General features: G+C 40.5%; 1 protein-coding gene across 3 annotated transcripts in view; it reads left to right on the top strand.

Moving 5' to 3' along the window:
• Positions 1-18357, top strand: part of ccar1 (cell division cycle and apoptosis regulator 1) — a 151592-nt gene that overhangs the window by 122158 nt on the left and 11077 nt on the right. For 2 of the 3 annotated variants that reach the window (XM_043683130.2, XM_043683133.2), the window contains exons 24-25: positions 4616-4821; positions 9929-10285. In XM_043683130.2, coding sequence (XP_043539065.1) covers positions 4616-4821; positions 9929-9985 — 263 coding nt within the window. In that variant the 3' untranslated portion in view covers positions 9986-10285. Of the gene's footprint in view, positions 1-4615; positions 4822-9928; positions 10286-18357 lie in introns of those variants that run through there. The other variant, XR_015760974.1, reaches the window with a different exon arrangement.

The following is an 18357-nucleotide window of genomic DNA, read 5'->3' as shown; positions in this document are numbered from 1 at the left end:
AGGAGTTGGGAGGTCATGTTGCGGCTGTACAGGACATTGGTTAGGCCACTGTTGGAATATTGCATGCAATTCTGGTCTCCTTCCTATCGGAAAGATGTTGTGAAACTTGAAAGGGTTCAGAAAAGATTTACAAGGATTAGATTAGATTAGATTACATACAGTGTGGAAACAGGCCCTTCAGCCCAACAAGTCCACACCGCCCCGCCGAAGCGCAACCCATCCATACCCCTACATTTACCCCTTACCTAACACTACGGGCAATTTAGCATGGCCAATTCACCTGACCTGCACATCTTTGGACTGTGGGAGGAAACCGGAGCACCCGGAGGAAACCCACGCAGACACGGGGAGAACGTGCAAACTCCACACAGTCGAGTCGCCTGAGGCGGGAATTGAACCCGGGTCTCTGGCGCTGTGAGGCAACAGTGTTAACCACTGTGCCACCGTGCCGCCCACACGATGTTGCCAGGGTTGGAGGATTTGAGCTATAGGGAGAAGCTGAACAGGCTGGGGCTGTTTTCCCTGGAGCGTCGGAGGCTGAGGGGTGACCTTATAGAGGTTTACAAAATTATGAGGGGCATGGATAAGATAAATAGACAAAGTCTTTTCCCTGTGGTCGGGGAGTCCAGAACTAGAGGGCATAAGTTTAGGGTGAGAGGGGAAAGATATAAAAGAGACCTACGGGGCAACGTTTTCACGCAGAGGGTGGTACATGTATGGAATGAGCTGTTACAATTGCAACATTTAAAAGGCATTTGGATGGGTATATGAATAGGAAGGGTTTGGAGGGATATGGTTTGGGTGCTGGCAGGTGGGAGTAGATTGGGTTGGGATATATGGTCGACATGAACAGGTTGGACTGAAGGGTCTGTTTCCATGCTGTACATCTCTATGACCTTGGTCAGCTGGGGAGTGGGCCGAGAAATGGCAAATGGAGTTAAATATAGATAAATTTGAGGTGTTGTACTTTCGAAAATCAGATCAAGGTAGGAGCTACGTGGTGAATGGTCGGGTCTTAAGGAGTGTCGTGGAACAGAAGGACCTTGGAGTTCAGGTGCATGGTTCACTGATAGTGGAGTCACAGGTAGACAGTGCAGGGAAGAGGGCTTTTGGCACACCGACCTTCATCAGTCAGGGCATTGAGTATAGAAGTTGGGAAGTTATGTTGCAGTTGGTGAGGCCGCATTTGGAGTATTGTATTCATCTTTGGTCACCTTGGATGTTATTAAACTGGAAAAGAGTGCAGAAGAAATTTGCAAGGATGTTGCCAGGACTCCAGGGTCTGAGTTATAGGGAGAGGTTGGACAAGCTAGGACCTTTTTCTTTAGAGTGTAGGAAACGGAGTGGGGATCTTGTAGACATGTATAAGATTGTAAAAGGCACGGATAGGGTGAAGGCAGTCAGTCTTTTTCCCAGGGTTGGGGAATCAAGGACTAGCTGGCATCAGTTTAAGATGAGAGGGAAGAATAAAAGGAAACCTGAGGGGCAACTTTTTTACACAGAGGGTGGTATGCCTTTGGAATAAGCTGCCAGTGGAAGTGTTTGAAGCAAGTACATTAATAACATTTAAAAGGCATTTGGACAAATACATGGATAGAAAAGGTTCAGAGGGATATAGGCCAAGTGCAGGAAAATTGAGTTAGTGTGGATGGACATTTTGGTTGGCGTGGACCAGTTTGAGCCAAAGGGCCTGTCTCCGTGCTTTATGACTCTATGAAGCAAGGGAATTGAGCCTGAGAGGCTAGTGGATGCAATTCAACAGGAAGGAAATTAGTTTTCTGAACAGTTGAAAAAGAGAGAGGGCCATGGGCAAAGAGAAGGGAGTGAACCATAGTTGTTCCAAATATGTGACCTGGAAATGATTTATGGTTTATGATACGATTAATACTTAAACAAAAAGAGAGATTCTAAGATGTCAAACCCACAAAGCCTTTATCTATCAAAAATACTTTAGTCATGTATAAACTTTGATAATTGAGTGTTACAAATCTTGGGAAGTAGTTTCCTTTACAGAAAGTTGTTTCGCTATGGTTTTGCTGGAATTCCAGAATTGGAAACCTGTCACCCAAGTTTTGAGAACTTAGATTTTTCAGTCATTGCAGTCTAGTTGTATGTGTGGTAGATGCAATATGGAAACTACATCTACCCTCAGGTAAGACTGCCCATGTACTGTGCACCATGTTAGTGCCCACAGCATACCAAAACCAAAGAGAAACCATAGTGGAATTAGTGACACAAGCATCAGGAAGAACATTAATAATTCAGTTCTTCTAGTTCATTCAAAATTCTGGCAAATGTGTTCTTTACACTTAAGCCTTTGTGTACTGAGACTGGGCTGGCAAGCTGATGTTTAAGAATTATTTTAATAATCAAATCAGATTGAGCCAACATAACTGGCCAGCTAGAAATCGGAGATGTCCTGAACTATGCTCCTGTAACTGAATGACACCATCCATCAAAGGACAGATCAAACAGCAGAGAAGATATATTGAACTTTTATAGAATGTAGAAAACTAGCCTCCATATTATGAAAATGGTACGGTCCATGCAGATTGGAGGGCAGCTAATGTCACTGCAGTATTTAAAAAAGGAAGGCAGAGAGAAACCCAGAGAACTATAGACCAGTAAGCCTAACATCAGTGGTGGGAAAAATTCTCAAATTCATTATCAAGGACTTTACAGCAGAGCATTTAAAAAGAAGTGGCAGGATCAGACAGTCAGCAAGGATTTATGAAGGGGAATTCTATAAAGATGTAATTAATGGAGTTGACAAGGGGAAGCCAGTTGATTTGGTGTATTTGTACTTTCAGAAAGTGTTTAACAAAGTTCTGCATAAGAGATTATTGTGCAAGATTAAAGAGCATGGGATTGGGGATAAGTGTATTGCAATAGCTAGGAAACTGGTTGGCAGAGAGGAAACAGAGGAGGAATTCATGGTCCTTTTCAAATTGGCAAGCAGTAACTAGTGGGGTGCCACAGAAATTGGTGCTATGACCCCAGCTATTCACAATATATATTAATGATTTAGATGAGAGTGGGTGCTTCCAGAACCAGGGGTCACAATCGGAGGATTCAGGGTGGACCATAAGGATGGAGATGAGACCCAAAGAGTGTTGAGCCTGTGGAATCCATTACCACCAGAAATAGTTGATGCCAAAACATTGAATGTATTTAAGAGGCAACGAGATGTAGCACTTGGGGCGAATGGGTTCAAAGGTAATGGGGCTGTTGAGTTGAATGATCATGATGATGAATGGTGGAGCAGGCTTGAAGGGCCAAATCACCGCTTCCTGCTCCTATCTTTGTTTCTAAAAGGATAACAAAGCACTGGTCAAACTGCAAAACAGTCTTAAACAGACCCTTTCCTCAAGCAGGGAGATGACTGAAGGTGTAAACAGATAAAGGTAAACAATAAAATGATTCAATAGCATAAACATCAAGATGCCATTTGAGGGCAAAGCAAGAACTAGGGGCTGTTACAAAATTGTCACTAATAAATACAGTAGTTACTTCAGGAAAAATTTCCAGAGAGTGGTTAGAATGTATATCTTATTCACATGAAGCAGTTCACAGAGTCATAGAGATGTACAGCACGGAAACAGACTCTTTGGTCCAATTCATCAGTCCCAACCCAATCTAGTCCCACCTGCCAGCAACCGGCCCATATCCCTCCTAACCCTTCCTATTCATATACCCATCCAAATGCCTTTTGAATGTTGCAATTGTACCAGCCTCAAATAACAGGGAAGCATATAAAAGGAAGCTAGATATACATTTGAAAGAGACAGTGAGATGACAAGAATGAGAGGGTTCCATTGTAGAATCTAAACACTGATGTTATGTCTCTCAGCTAGTGTGCAATATACCTTTGGTAGACATGCTCAAGATATCATTGCTCTACCATCTGTTCTAAGGATATTAAAGTCTCAATCTGTCTCTTAATCAGGGCCATTTGAAGCTTGACATGCTGATGGAAACATTCTACTGTTTGTAAGCAAATAGTTTAGTATAAGCCCAGTCACTGGAATATCTGTGACTAATGTATTTGTATCCCAGGAGCTGTATCAAACATGTGTTGAATTTTTCAGTACAGCGCCACCCATGTCTCGTTCTTGCATGATAGGAGCTAACATAATTGTTGCCCCATTAAGTGAAAGCACCTTGCAGGAGGCTGAAGCCCATAACACAGTGGGCCTGTATCTGTGCTGTAAATCCTGTTTAATTGTGTAAACTGACTATGCAGTGAACTGTAGAGAGAAGAATAACAGGCTGGTGAGGTATTTAAATATGGTAAATCCAGTATAGAAGGTGGGGAAAAGAATACAAATTTCTGAAAATAAAAGCTTTGAAAAGAGGGAAGACAGCATCTTTCTTGCATCAAAAACAAGCTATGTAAAGTGCTAATGCCTTGGAGATGATTTGAATGTCCCATTGCTATGTCCCAACATTTTTTACCTCATCACTCATTCGTCATCTGCAGTACATTTGCTGTATTATGGTGATAGGCAAGTCAGGATTGTGTGTAATTGTCTGTCTGAATTGCCCTTGGATCTGAGGCAGCCAATGAGCAACTCCCAAGGCAAATCTATCAGTTCATTGTTTTTGTTTTCTATAGAAGATAAAACAAAGCAGATATCCAATCTGGAGACTTCAAACAAGTGTCTATCCATGGATCTGAAAGAGAGTAAGAAATTGCTGACCCGTGCAGAGGAGAATTTGAAAGCGTGTGAGGAGACAAAACTACGTTTGGAGCAGCAGTTGACTAATACCAGCAAGAAACTATCATCAGTTATGGAGGAAATTCAAAGTGTCCTGAAACAGGTAATGATGGAAGTCTTGCCAACTGTTTTTCCCTTTTTATCACAAGGCTCTGTCTCAGTCTTGTGCAAGAAGAATAAAATAACTTTAATTCATGTTCTCAAGATATCCCAAAACACTTCCTAGGTGTTCAAGTGTGGCGTTACCGCTATGATATAGAAGAACTCCGCACCATTTGGTACGGAGCAAACTCTCAAGTCAATACAAAAAGAGTGACCAGGCACTTTTCTTCAGCAAAGAAAATCCTGAGGGGTGACCTGATAGAAATTTGTAAAATCATGGAAGTGATAGTGTAGAAAAGATGTTTTCGCTTTTGGGCAAGATGGCAAATAAAGACCACAAAGGCAGTTGGTACTAAATCCAATTGGAATTGTAGGAGCAACGTTTTTAGAGAATGATTAGAATGTAATATTCACTTCCTAGAAAGTGTTCCTAGATGCCAGTGTTGGACTAGGGTGTACAAAGTTAAAAATCACACAACACCAGGTTATGGTCCAAAAGGTTTATTTGGAAGCACTAGCTTTTGGAGTGCTGCTCCTTCATCAGGTGGTTGTGGAGGACACAATTATAAGAATTTATAGCAAAAGTTTACAGTGTGATGTACCTGAAATTATACATTGAAAGATACCTTGATTGTTTGTTGAGTCTTTCATCTGTTCGAATACCATGATAGTTTCATTTCTTTCATGTGTAAATCACAAAACTTTTAAAAGTTACATTCTCAGGTTAACTGTAACAATTGGTGTTAGCCAGACAATATGTTGAAGATATTAGCCCCCAGTGTTCTCTGTCTGTGCCATGATGTTTAGACTGATTCTAATCTAAAAATGAGATAACAGAGTCTTACATGAATTCATGCAGTTTTTGAGCAAAGTACAATGTAACTGCAAGTACAAATTCACCCCACAAGTGTATATGTATATGTGTGTATGTGGGTCTGTGTGTTTGTGTGTGTGTGTGTGTCTCAAAACAAGAAACTGTTCAGTTGAGGTGCATTGAAGGAGAAGCAAATTAAGCACACAAGCAAGGGAAGGAATTGAAGGACGTGCTCATAGGTTGAAAGGAGCATCGTCCAAATAGTTTGCTGCTTTGTGTTTATATGGTGAAATAAATACCTTCAAGGCCATTGCTTAAATGAGTATTCTTCAAGAAATTGAGAGAACCTGTCGGTTCATTGAGCACAGGTTTCATTTCTTCTGTGAATGGCCATGGTGGCTGTGTAGCCCTCCATCTCTCTTACTTCTCGAAACATTCAACCCCCATTTGATCAGCTTGCTTGGTAGCACTGTTATGGGGATGAGAACACATAGATTGATGCCCCAGACTGGAACTCAGATTGGTAATTTGGGCTTGGGTATGGTAGCATGGAAAGAATGCTGATTTTTTTTTCCCTCGTTCACGGGATGAGGGTGTTGCTGGATAACCAACATTTATTGCTCATCCTAGAAAGCAATTAAGAATCAGCCACGAAATGACACGACCAGCTATCCTTAGTAGCCACACACGCAGATGACAAGCAACATGAATTCGACTGGGACAACACTACTATTATAGGACAAGCCAAACAGAGAACAGCCAGGGAATTCCTAGAGGCATGGCACTCATCCACAGATTCAATCAATAAGCACATTGACCTGGACCCAATATACCGACCACTGCTACGGACAGCTGGAACTGACAACCGGAAGCGGCAGATTCAAACCACTATAAATGCCGGAGGAAACAATCCAGAAGCACTTCACAGGAGGCTCCCAAGCACTGACGATGTCACCTAGACAGGGGACGAAACGTCTGCAACACAAATTCCCAGCTCGGCAAACAGAACCACAACAACTACAAATCTTCTCACAAATTTTGGAATGTACTTCCACAAATGGCAGTGGATGCTGAAACTGTTGTTAATTTTAAATCTGAGATAATTCTTTGTTAAACAGAGTTATGAGAGGATGTGGGCGAAAGGTAGGTATATGGAGTTAGGCCATAGATCCGCCATAGTCTCAAAGAATGGCAGTACACGCTTGAGGGGCTGAATGGCCTGTTGCATTCTTTTGATCCTATGTTCATAAAGCTGTAGAGAATTTAGTGTTACCATTTTAAGACAAATATATAGGTTCTCCTTGTGTCCTGGCCAATATTCCTCTCTGAGCCATGAATTGAGTGGTGTTTATCTATTTGCTTTTCGTCAGGATGTTAGTCAGCATCATGCGTTTGTTCCCCATTACATAACAGTGGCTTTGGTAGTTATTTCATCTGCGAGACGCTTTTGATCTTTTGAAGATAGACGGTGCCATGTAAATGCACCTTCTGTTTCTTTCCAGTAATGTTGAGATTTTTACAATGTCTTGCAACTTTTTATTCCATATCTGGTATATACGATTACCGTTTGTGAAATATGACATCACTGATTATAATTCAGTCAACACCTTGTCCCTTCGTTCCTCTTATCTCTTGTAGGTGCTGACTCTGGCAGATATACCATGAGTTCTGACAGTGTCTAGCTCAGAAACCTATTTTGCGGCCTTCACATGGGAATCACCAGGCAGTCCTTTTGTGCAGATTATTGGAAGGCAGCAGACTTCTGTCTTCTCACAGCATTCACACAGGGATACACACTGACCTGCACACATGAATGTAGATAAGTACGTGTGCAGTCATATGTGGATACAGTGGTAACATGCAAACAGGCGTGTACTGATGTACAGAGAAGATTCCAGCATGTCACTAAGTTTCGGCCCCAATTTTTACTACTTGAATTGGGTGTGCAGAGTTGGGAGAAATCGCAGCTTAGCAAATCCAACTTTTGAAAATAACCCCCTGTACTTCAGAGTTTCAAGATGGGATAGTTTGGCTGAGTTTTAATGGGAGTATGAATGGCATGTCCAGAAACAGCTTAAGGTACGTGGGCTGGGCAGCAAGCCCGCCTCTTGGCTGCACACACTGTTAACCGTTTAAAAGCAAATATTAAAACAGAACCCACTTCACCTCAGCCCCTTCATACTTCCTAGTCAACCTCATTTCTGCCCTGTGGTCACTCATCCACAAACCTCATATGACACTCATCCCCAACAAACCACTCTTTACCTTTCCTCCTGTGTATTAATTCATCCATCATCCAGTACGGGCATGAGGCATCTTTACTGAAACTAAGCTTAACAGTTACATGTTACAGTTGAATAAAAGGCGGCACGGTAGCTCAGTGGTTAGCACTGCTGCCTCACAGCACCAGGATCCCAGGTTCGATTCCAGCCTCTGGCGACTGTCTGTGTGGAGTTTGCACGTTCTCCCTGTGCCTGCGTGGGTTTCCTCTGGGTGCTCCCACAGTCCAAAGATGTGCAGGTCAGGTGAATTGGCCATGCTAAATTGCCCACAGTGTTAGGTGCATTAGTCAGAGGAAACTGGGTCTGGGTGGGTTACTCTTTGGAGGGTCGGTGTGGACTGGTTGGGTCGAAGGGCCTGTTTCCACACTGTAGGGAATCTAATCTAATCTAAATTACACTTGCATTGATACAAGTAAACCAAATACAGTGAAACTGCTTCTTTACAAAAACAAACTTTCACTTAAGTATTCAGTATTTTACCTTTATATTTAACTTAAGTGATTTAAGTTCCTTAGGTCAAGAAGCTCAACTAAGTTTGAGCTACCCAACAACATTGTTAAAATGATAATTGGGAATCCAGTCATGCAGGACTATAATTCTGTTACGGTTTTATGTGAATAGTCAATCAGAAAAGCTTGGCTTTTGTAACTCCGCATTTTTATTAACAGCTTTTTTTGATCGCTTTCCTCAGCCTGAAGAGTTTATGTACTTGCCTGCCTTTTCAAAAGGTGTCTTGGGGCTAGATCCAAAGGGGTACTTAGAAGGGAAGAAACATAAAGTATTACTCCAGCCTTCACCAATGCACACTGCCCATCCACTCCAGTGCCCTTTGCCTACCTCCATGCTAACTTTGTGTCTACTTCCACCTGCCATTCTTCCACCACCCCCCTTCAAACTCATTGAGTGTCGACAAGTGCCCGTGCACATTGGAAAAGAAGCTGCAATTTAGTTACTGAAGTTCTAGATTTCAGACAATGCGCTATTGAGAAAAGCACTGCCATTTGTAAATATACATTTAGCATGTCACACAGCTCCAAGGGTTCAATGCCGCTTTTGCCCATTGTATTCGTGGGATATGAGTGCCATTGGCTAGCTCAGCATTTATTGACCATTCCTAATTACCCAAAGAGCGGTTAAGATTCAACTACATTACTGTGGGTCTGAAATCACATGTCGGCCAGACCGAATAAGGACAGTCATTTTCTTCCCTAAAGGATATTATTGAATCAGATGGGTTTTCCTGATAGCAATGGTTTTATGGTCATCATTAGTCTCTTAGTCTCCAAATTTTTACTGAATTCAAATTCTACCATCTACCATGGCAGGATTCAAACCCACGTCTCCAGAACATAACCTGGATCACTGGATTAGCAGTCTAGTGGTAATGGTACTAGGCATTACTTCCCACAAAACAGTCCCAAAGGACACCCATATTCTTTTCCATGTAGGAGTTTTAACCCCTAACCCAGACTACTGGGACCATATCCACAAGGGTACCTCAGCTGTCCAGAGAGGTAGCCAAAATCAAACAAAGTGAACTGAGATCAGACTTGCTCTGTCCTGGTGTAACCTGTAGATATCAGTGACTCCAAAATCTCATTCCATTGGAGGCTGCAAATCATTTTAATATCTAGCTGCCTCAGGGATTTGCACACGTGTTTTAATGATACCCCATGACCAATACTGCAAGGGAATGAAATTACCTGTGGTTCCCATCATCTTCTAGCACTTTTCTAATGTCAAATCAGGGCTGAATCTGTTCCATTTAGGGAATGAACCTGATTTCAGATTCTGCATTGATCACACTGAGCTATTGGCTCTGCACATCTCAGTGCTTCCATACAATGGTAGTCATGATTTGGAGATGCCGGTGTTGATTTTCAACTTCATACGATGGTAGGAACTCGTCAACCTGTGCTTTCACATCTAACTCATCTTTCTTACATTTGACATTTCATATTTGCTTCAATCTGTCACTAATTTATTATGTTCCTTTAATTGTTTTCAAACAGGGTGAAGTTTCATCTGAAGACCAGGGAAAATCCAGGGAAAATGGAGCACCTGCATGATGTGTGGTTTGGGGCTCCCAGTGTAGTCACTATATTGTTATATTATTATTTTACGGAGTTGCAGCTGACCAAAGCACTGCATGTGTCATGAAGTTTTGTAGTTTAAGGAAGTGTTTGTAGAACAAAAGATGTACAAAGTTCTGAATAACCATTAACTGTTTAAACAAAAAAAAAAGAGCAAAAGTGGACTTCCTAACTGCTTAAAAGGTCAGTAGTTATTCAACTAAACATACTTTTGCATTGCAAAATGTTTTTAGAGAAACATTAACTTTCTATGTTAATAAAGTATAAGAAACCAGACATGCAAGCTTATTGGTCACCTGACTCATCACATTTTCTCTGTTTTCTAAGGCCTAAACTCTCATTTGCAGAGAGAATATAGAATGGGTCCATTATGATAACTGTCATAGAGTGTGTTTGCAGATTATACTGAGATTGTAAAGGGGTGACAGGTATAATGGAAATGGAACTGGACAAGTAATCCAGAAACTTCCCAACAGTTGGTGAAAATTGAACTTTGATTTCAGTGATGGTGACCATGAAACTACCATCAATTGTCATGAAAACCCATTTCTTTTTATTATTCACTGGGTTTGGGTGCCCATTTATTGCCCATCCCAGTTTCTCTTGAGAACGTGATGCTGGGCTACCACCTTTAACCATTTGGTATAGGTGGATCCACAAAGCTATTGGGGCTAGAGTTCCAGGATTTTGGCCCAGTGATGATGCAGGGATAGCAATATATTTACAAGTCAAGATGGTGAGTGGCTTGGAGAGTTTATTACATGTGGTGTTCCCATATATCTGCTGCCCTTCTAGTAATAGATAAAGTGGTCATGGATTTGGGAGGTGCTGTCTAAGGAGCCTTGGTCAAATTCTGCAGATGATATACACTGCTGTTACTGAGCATTTGTGGAGGAAGAGGAAGTGACTGTTTGTAGATGTGATACTGCAGACTGTTTTGTCCTGGAGGGTGTCAAGCTTCTTGAATGTTGTCAGTGTTGCACTCATTCAGGTCAAGTATGGTCACTTCTAACTTGTTCCTTGTAAATGGTGGACAGGCTTTGGGGAGTCAGGACACAAGTTACTTGCTTCAGGATTCTGATCTGTTCTTATAATCTGTATATATGGCTAATTCTATTCAATTCTGATAAATGATAGCCCTCAGGATATATATAATAGGGGATTCAACAGTGGTAATATCATTAAATGTTATGGGGCAATGGATCAGATTTTTGTGTTGTAGATGGTTATTGCTTGGCATTAGTATGGCACGAATGTGATGAACATTATCTAGACATCAGGGAACATCCTCAATTCTGACATCATGATGGAGGGAATGTCATTGCTAAAGCGGCTGAAGGGAAACCTCTCTGAACAGAGGGACCTTGGTCTGCATGTCTACCAGTCCTTTAAGTGAGCAAGACGGGTAGATAAAGTGGTTAAGACGGTATATGGGATACTTCCTTTGTTAGCTAAGGCATAGAGTTTAGGAGCAGGGAGACTTGTGGAACTCTGTATAAAATGTTGGTCAGTCCACAGCTTGAATATTGTGTGCAGTTCTGGAATACCATTATGGAAGGAATGTGATTGCACTGGAGAGGGTTCAGAGGAGGTTGAGCAAGGTGTTGTCTAGGCTAGAGAGTTTTAGTTATGAAAAGAGATTGGATAAGGTTGTTTTTTAAGAAGTGAATGGTGAGGGGATCATGATTAAGATGTATAAACTTATAAGGGGATCAATGGGATAGCAAAGAAGGAACTTTGACCTGTACATTCTCAATTTGACAAATTCAAACTGGTCATTACAGCCCTTTCATTCTGCTCTCGATCATCAGCATAATGGTGTCAGGATCATCAAGAGTACTATTTGCTGAGCAATAGCCTACACACTGGTTTATCTTGAGCCAGGGCCACTTGGCTCCTTCATTGTAGCCTTGGTGCAGCCTTTTATCTGAATTCCAGAGGTGAGATGAGAATGAATGTCCATAACATCAAAGCAGCATTTGACTGAGTATGGCATCAAGGTGCCCTAGCAAATGTGAAGTGTCAATGGCAACTGGGAGGGAAAACTTTCTGATTTGAGTCAAACAAAAGAAGTTGGTTGTGGTTTTTGAAAGTCATTCAGTTTAACTCCAGGAGTTCTTCAGGTTTGTGTCCTGGGCCCATCACCTTCAACTGTTTCATCACTGACCTTTCCTCCATAATACTGTCAGAAGCGGGAGGTTTGCTGATGACTGCACAATGTCCAGCATCATTTGCAACTCTTTAGATAAGAAAGCAGTCCATGTTCAAATGCAGCAATATCATGACAATATCCAGGCTTTTGAGTGACAATTAGCAAATAATATTCACAACACCGGCAATTATTATCTTCAATAAGAGAGAGTCTACCATCCCCTCTTGAAACTCAATGGCATTGCCATAAGTTAATCACAAATATTGACAAGCAAGAGTAGGTCAAAATCCAGGAATCTTGCAGTTTATAACTTGCCTGATGATTCCCCAAAGCCTGTCAAGCTCCAAGGCACAATCGGGAATGTGATGGAGTATTTCCACAGGCCTGGATGAGTGCCGCTCTAATAATTCTAGAGACGTTACACCATCGCCATTCTTTCAGTGCAGCAGTGTGAAAATCATAGAATCCTATCTCTAATGACATTGTGGGTCAACTCACAGCACATGGACTGCAAAATTATTGAGTTGTGTGTGTTTTATTTTAATTCACTCATGGGCTATGGGTGTCAGTTGCTGAGAAAGTATTTATTGCCCATCCCTAGTTGCCCTGGAGAAGATGGTGGTGAATTTTCTTCTTGAACTGCTGGAGTCTGTGCTGCAGGTATATCCACAATACTATTAAGAGGAAGCTTGAGGATTCTGACACTGCAACAATGAAGGAACAGTGATATATCCCAAGTGAGGATGGTTAGTGACTTCGGGAACTTGCAGGTTGTGGACTTCCCATGTAACTGCTGCCCTAATTAACTCTTTATTGCATATACTCAATCCAAAATAGCCTGATTCCCTTTTGATTTAGGAAACTATTCTGAATGCATTACAACCAGATAACAAATAGCTGTCCTCTGGGTGGACTGCAGCAGATGTTTAAAGTTATTTTTGTCAATCCGGTGAGTGTTTAACTCTTCAAGTGCTATGACTATTCAAAATACACAATCTTTTGAAAGTTCTGGAAAAATGAAATAACACACATTGTCCTTAACACCAGGTAGATTTTTTAAAAAATCAAAAAGTGTTCCAGTCCACACTGTCATGTGCACCTGAGAGAAAAAGACACCCTCAAATGCAGGTTGCTATAAGATTTTAGACTTTCCTAAATAAAGTCAGTCTCATATATGGATCCTGTAGTTTAATGTGAAGAATGGTTTTGTGCCATGTTTAGTGATTTTTCTAGAGTCTTCAGAGAGACCATTTAAAGTCTTGATGGAAGATTTTCATTTTTCCTGTGAGGTCAGCGGCTGTTTAGGTTGCATCAACCTGGTCAGTTACAGGTAAGGCAAACACTTGCAGAGTGAAGAGAAGGAGGGAGACGGGTCACACTGTTATCTCTTTGTGGTCTGACTATGAGAAAATAGTGTCATTTTTAACAGTTAGCTTGCTTTTGCCTGACCTCCGCTCACAAACTCTTCAGTTATTGTCTTCAGTCCTCATTCTAAGTCCATTATTTACATTGATTAGAGTAGCGAGTTGATGGAACTCCCTCAGCTCAAGTCCAAAGTGATTTAAATTCAAAAGATTGAGCCATGTCCCCATGAGCATGGGGGCCCCTCATTTTAAGTCTTTAAATTGTTTCTTAATGTCCTTTGACCTTGTTTACAGTATCTTTTCACATTTTAGTCTTCCTTCCTTCCTTTCTGGTTGCATTATTGAGTTTTTTGCATCATGCTGTCAAGAGGCCCTCTGGTTGTCCAGCTAGGTTTAGTGCCATTGTTTCTGTACTGTACAGTCAAGATCATTGTATTTTTATAAATAATCTTCTCTTTGGGTATTGAAGTCATTTTCTAAAATTTTCTTTGTATTAGCAGAGGAACTGCTGCAACCTTTTTAAAATAATTCTTTACTCTACAGTACTTCAGTACAGCTACAATAGTTGGGGAATTTGTCCTTCTTCCTGTATTGTAAATTTCTGCGAAGAAGCTTAGTTTCTTCATTGAAGCTTTTACTTGAGGTAGGAACGTACTGTGAAACACAGTAGAAGGCATCTTCTCCCCCCTCCCCTCACCAATCTGATGATTCATTTTCTGCGGTTTCAGTTTCCCGCAGACCAAACATAATATGGGGAACTTGCCAGATCCAGGGACCAGGAGGCTCCAGGAAGGTACTTTTCCCATTTAAATGAATGGGTGCACTCCTATCCATGATTTTGGGCTTCCACAGTAGGTCCTGGAACATTAACCCTGTGGGTTCAGAGGTACTACTATATTTCAATTTTCAGTTTAAACGTTGTTTTCAAGAACCTAATATTGATACCTATGGGAAATCACACTTAAGTTGGCTTTCACTGCTAAAGTTTTAAATTTTGGGAACATAGTATCTGCATTTAAAAATTAACATTATGTCTGAATGTTCAAGAGGGGTTCAGATTTAGGCCATTCAAACTGATTAATCTGTGGACCACTTCCACACCATATGACTTCTTCCTATGTAGTTTGCAAGGTGAAGTTATGTAAATGCTCAGCCATTTTGAACTGTATCATTTAGTCATTAAAACAATTGTCAGTCTTTTTAAAGGTTGTTCAGCTCATTTAAGTAAATAAAATCAAATTCAATATAAAACCTGGCCTTTTAACTGCAATACCCCAAAGTGTAGGTATTTGCTTTTAGCAAAGTAAAATCTCACATTCATTCTCAAAGATTCAACCAATATTGAATCAGTGACTTTATTCTGTGGAGTTTACAATCAGTCTCCTACTGTTTTTGAGATTTTCAGCATCACAATGATTATGGTATAAAAAAAGACCATTTCGCACATCATGCCTTTCTAACTGAAAATGTTTTTTCTCATATCACCGTTGCAATTTTTGCACATTGCTTTAAATCTACATCCTCTCATTCTTGTTCCTTTTAAAAGCGGAAACAGTTTACCCCATTCTACTCTATCCTGCTCTCCTGATTTTGAAAACCTCTATCAGATCTCCACTGAGCCTCTTTCTCTCCAGGAAGAATACTTCTAATTTCTTCAATCTAGTCTCACAACCAAAGTTTCTTATCCCTGGAGCCATTCTTGCACATCCTTCTGAACTCTCTCCAATGTGTTCATATCCTCCCTATAATGTGGTATGCAGAAATGTACACAGTTGACATCTAGCAGGTATCATTTTTTGTTAATTCAAACCCAAGAGAGTCAGAATTCATTGTTACTGTACTTTTTTTCCCCTGTGATGTCTGTAATCTTCAAGTGAAATGGTTTAAGTAGCAGGCTCCATTGGAATAACTTAGAGTCATACAGTCCTCCAACACAGAGACAGAACCTTTGGTCCAAACTGGTCCATGCAGACCAAAATGTGCATCCATTCTAACCCCATTTTCCTGCACTTGGCCCATATCCTTCTAAACCTTTCCTATTTATTTATTTGAACAAATGCCTTTTAAATGTTGTTAATCCACACACCTCAACCACTTCCCATGGCAGCTCATTCATTTGCATACTATCCTCTATTTAAAAAAACATTGCCCCTCAGTTTCATTTTTATTCTTTCCCCTCGGACCTTAAACTGATTCCCTATAGTCCTCGATACCCCTTTTCCCCAGGAAAAAGGCTGAGTGCATTCAGCCTATCCATGCCCCTCATGATTGTATACGTTTCTATAAAACACCCCCCATCCCTATCTCCTGTGCGCTAAAGAAAATGTTTTGGCTTGTCCAACAATAATCAGACCATTGAGTCCTGGCAACATCTTTGTAGATTTCTTCTTGCACTCCTTGTAGTTTAATAATCCTTCCCATAACAAGGTGACCAAAACTGAATACAATACTCTAAGTGCAGTCTCATCAATGTCCTACACAACTGCAACATAACTTCACAACTTCTATGCTCAGTGCCCTGACTGAAGGCCAAGGTGCCAAAAGCCGCCTTCACTGCCCTGTCTACCTGTGACTCCATTTTCAGAGGACTGTACACCTGAACTCCAAGGTCCCTCTGTTCCACTACACTCCTTAATATCCTACCATTCACCATGAAACTCCTACCTTGATTTGACCTTTCAAAGTGTAAGACCTCACACTTATCTATATTAAACTCCATTTGCCACTTCTTGACCCACTTCGCCAGCTGATCAAGATCCTGCTGCAATTTCTGATTATCTTGCTCATCTCCTTGAAAATTTCAGCCAAATTTGTTAGGCATGACCTCCCTGTAACAAAGACATGCTGACTACCCTTGATCAAACCTTGCCTCTCAATGGCAATTCATTTTTTCCTTAAAAATTTTCTCTAATCGTTTCCTGCACAATAGTTTTCTAATTTTCTTGACAACACCTCTTTGCGCGCACACTCAAAAAAGAGGAAATAATGTTCTGGGCAGAGGACAAACTAAGAAAGCAATTCATTGGTATCTGCTCACAATTTCGAGGCCACCAGTGATTTTCCTTTTTTTTTTCAATTTTTCTTGTGGAGCTAAGAGTTGAATTTTAAAACACGATATCATAGAGTCCTCCAACACAGAGACAGGCCTTTGGTCCAAACTGTGTTTTAAAAGGGAATAGATGTTTGCTGTTGGTGACTGGCCTGCAAGATAATACAACTTAATTACTAACCTAAGAAACACTTTGGCACCCAGTGGTGCCATGCGCAGGTTTAGCAGCTACTTAGATGTTGATTTGACTTTTCCATGCAGAATCTGTGCTACACAGCCAACCACACAAAATATTGATTATTCTTTTTTTTAAAAATGAGACTGGTTTTAGCAGGTGCAGAGTGATTTTGGAAGCTTCAGGACAAGCTCCTATTTTTTACTTTATTTTCCATCCAGTTAAAGAATTGTTGAATGTTCTGAGAAAAGGATCCCAGTACGTAAGAAGTGAGAAAATATATCAATAAGTCTAATAAAAGTGTTTAACTAATTTGATTTAGATTTGACTTAGTTTGACTGTAAAATTAGATTTACAGTTACATCCCAGTAAACAGCTTATTAGCCAAGGATAGTAATGTTTGTTATCCATCTTTTGAAACTGTTTAATTGAACTAGCAAATTACAATTCTTCTTAATTTATCCCTTAATTGTGTGTCTGAGAGAGTGTAGAAGTTATGTTCAAAGAAGGTTGGTTTTAAGTCATAGAATTTAATCAGATGACATTTTCAAGCCAAAGTTATAGTATTAAGAATAAATTGTTAAGTTATAAACTTTGTGTCCAAGATCTGTTGTTATTGGTAAAGTCTGGCTTGGAACAATTGGACAACTTTTGAGTTTTAGTTTTACGATGTTTGAATCCAGTGTTAGGGAGGCTGATTTGTTTTAGCTTGTTACCCTGCATTGTAACTACAGAAAACTGTTCTTGTGCTGATCAGAAGGCTGCTTCATGATCTTCCTTTTCTGGATGTTTCCCTGGCTTTCAGGAGACACAGGTTGACTGCTTCACACATATAAAAGGTGTCTTATTTATTAATTGAAATGTATGACTTACAGCAACTACTGGAAGACAAATAAACTGGTTTTCTTCAGGCTTAAGGTAGCTTTCATTGCAGCGAGTACAAGGTCTAATGAGTTCTCTATCATGATCACAACCCCAAGTGACCTGAAAGCCCAATTACATAGTTGTTGGTAAGCAGAAGGCCTTTGTCATCAATAACTGGCCACTAGGCCACAGTCCAATTAGCTAGCTTGCCAACCAAAGCTCCATTTGTCAATTGCACAACCACCAGTTGTGTATATACTGTTTACAATGAGTATCAGATTGCTTACTTTCAAAACATGTGATCATACCTGAACAATATTTTGTTTTAAGTTATTTTCTCATTTCAGTCCACAATTAAAAAGATAAAGCAAGACAGTCCTTACTCATGTCACTAAACTAATTTTTGATCCACTCATCACACTCCCCTGTATCGCACAGTCTTACTTTTCTGACCAGTCTGCAATGTGTCTTGTCAAATGCCTTACAAAAACCTATGTAGACAATACTAACTTCACTATCCTCAGCAATCCTCCTTGTTACTTACTCAAAACTCCCTTAGCAAAACCATGCTGACTAATACTGTTTAATTAGTGTCTTTCTAAGTGACAGTTATCCTGTCCCTCAGCATTGATTCCAATAGTTTGCCACCTTTGAGATCTGAATGACCATTTTGTAATTATTTCACACCCTCTTAAACATTCATACAATACTCATAGACCCCCAATCCTCTGGTGTCTCATCTAT

Source organism: Chiloscyllium plagiosum, unplaced genomic scaffold, assembly GCF_037043375.1.
Source record: "Chiloscyllium plagiosum isolate Xiang-an unplaced genomic scaffold, Cpla_swu_hap1 HiC_scaffold_22, whole genome shotgun sequence".
NCBI classification, from domain to species: domain Eukaryota; kingdom Metazoa; phylum Chordata; class Chondrichthyes; order Orectolobiformes; family Hemiscylliidae; genus Chiloscyllium; species Chiloscyllium plagiosum.
Note: the sequence above shows the minus strand (reverse complement) of the source record. Positions and strands in the feature narration are given on the sequence as shown.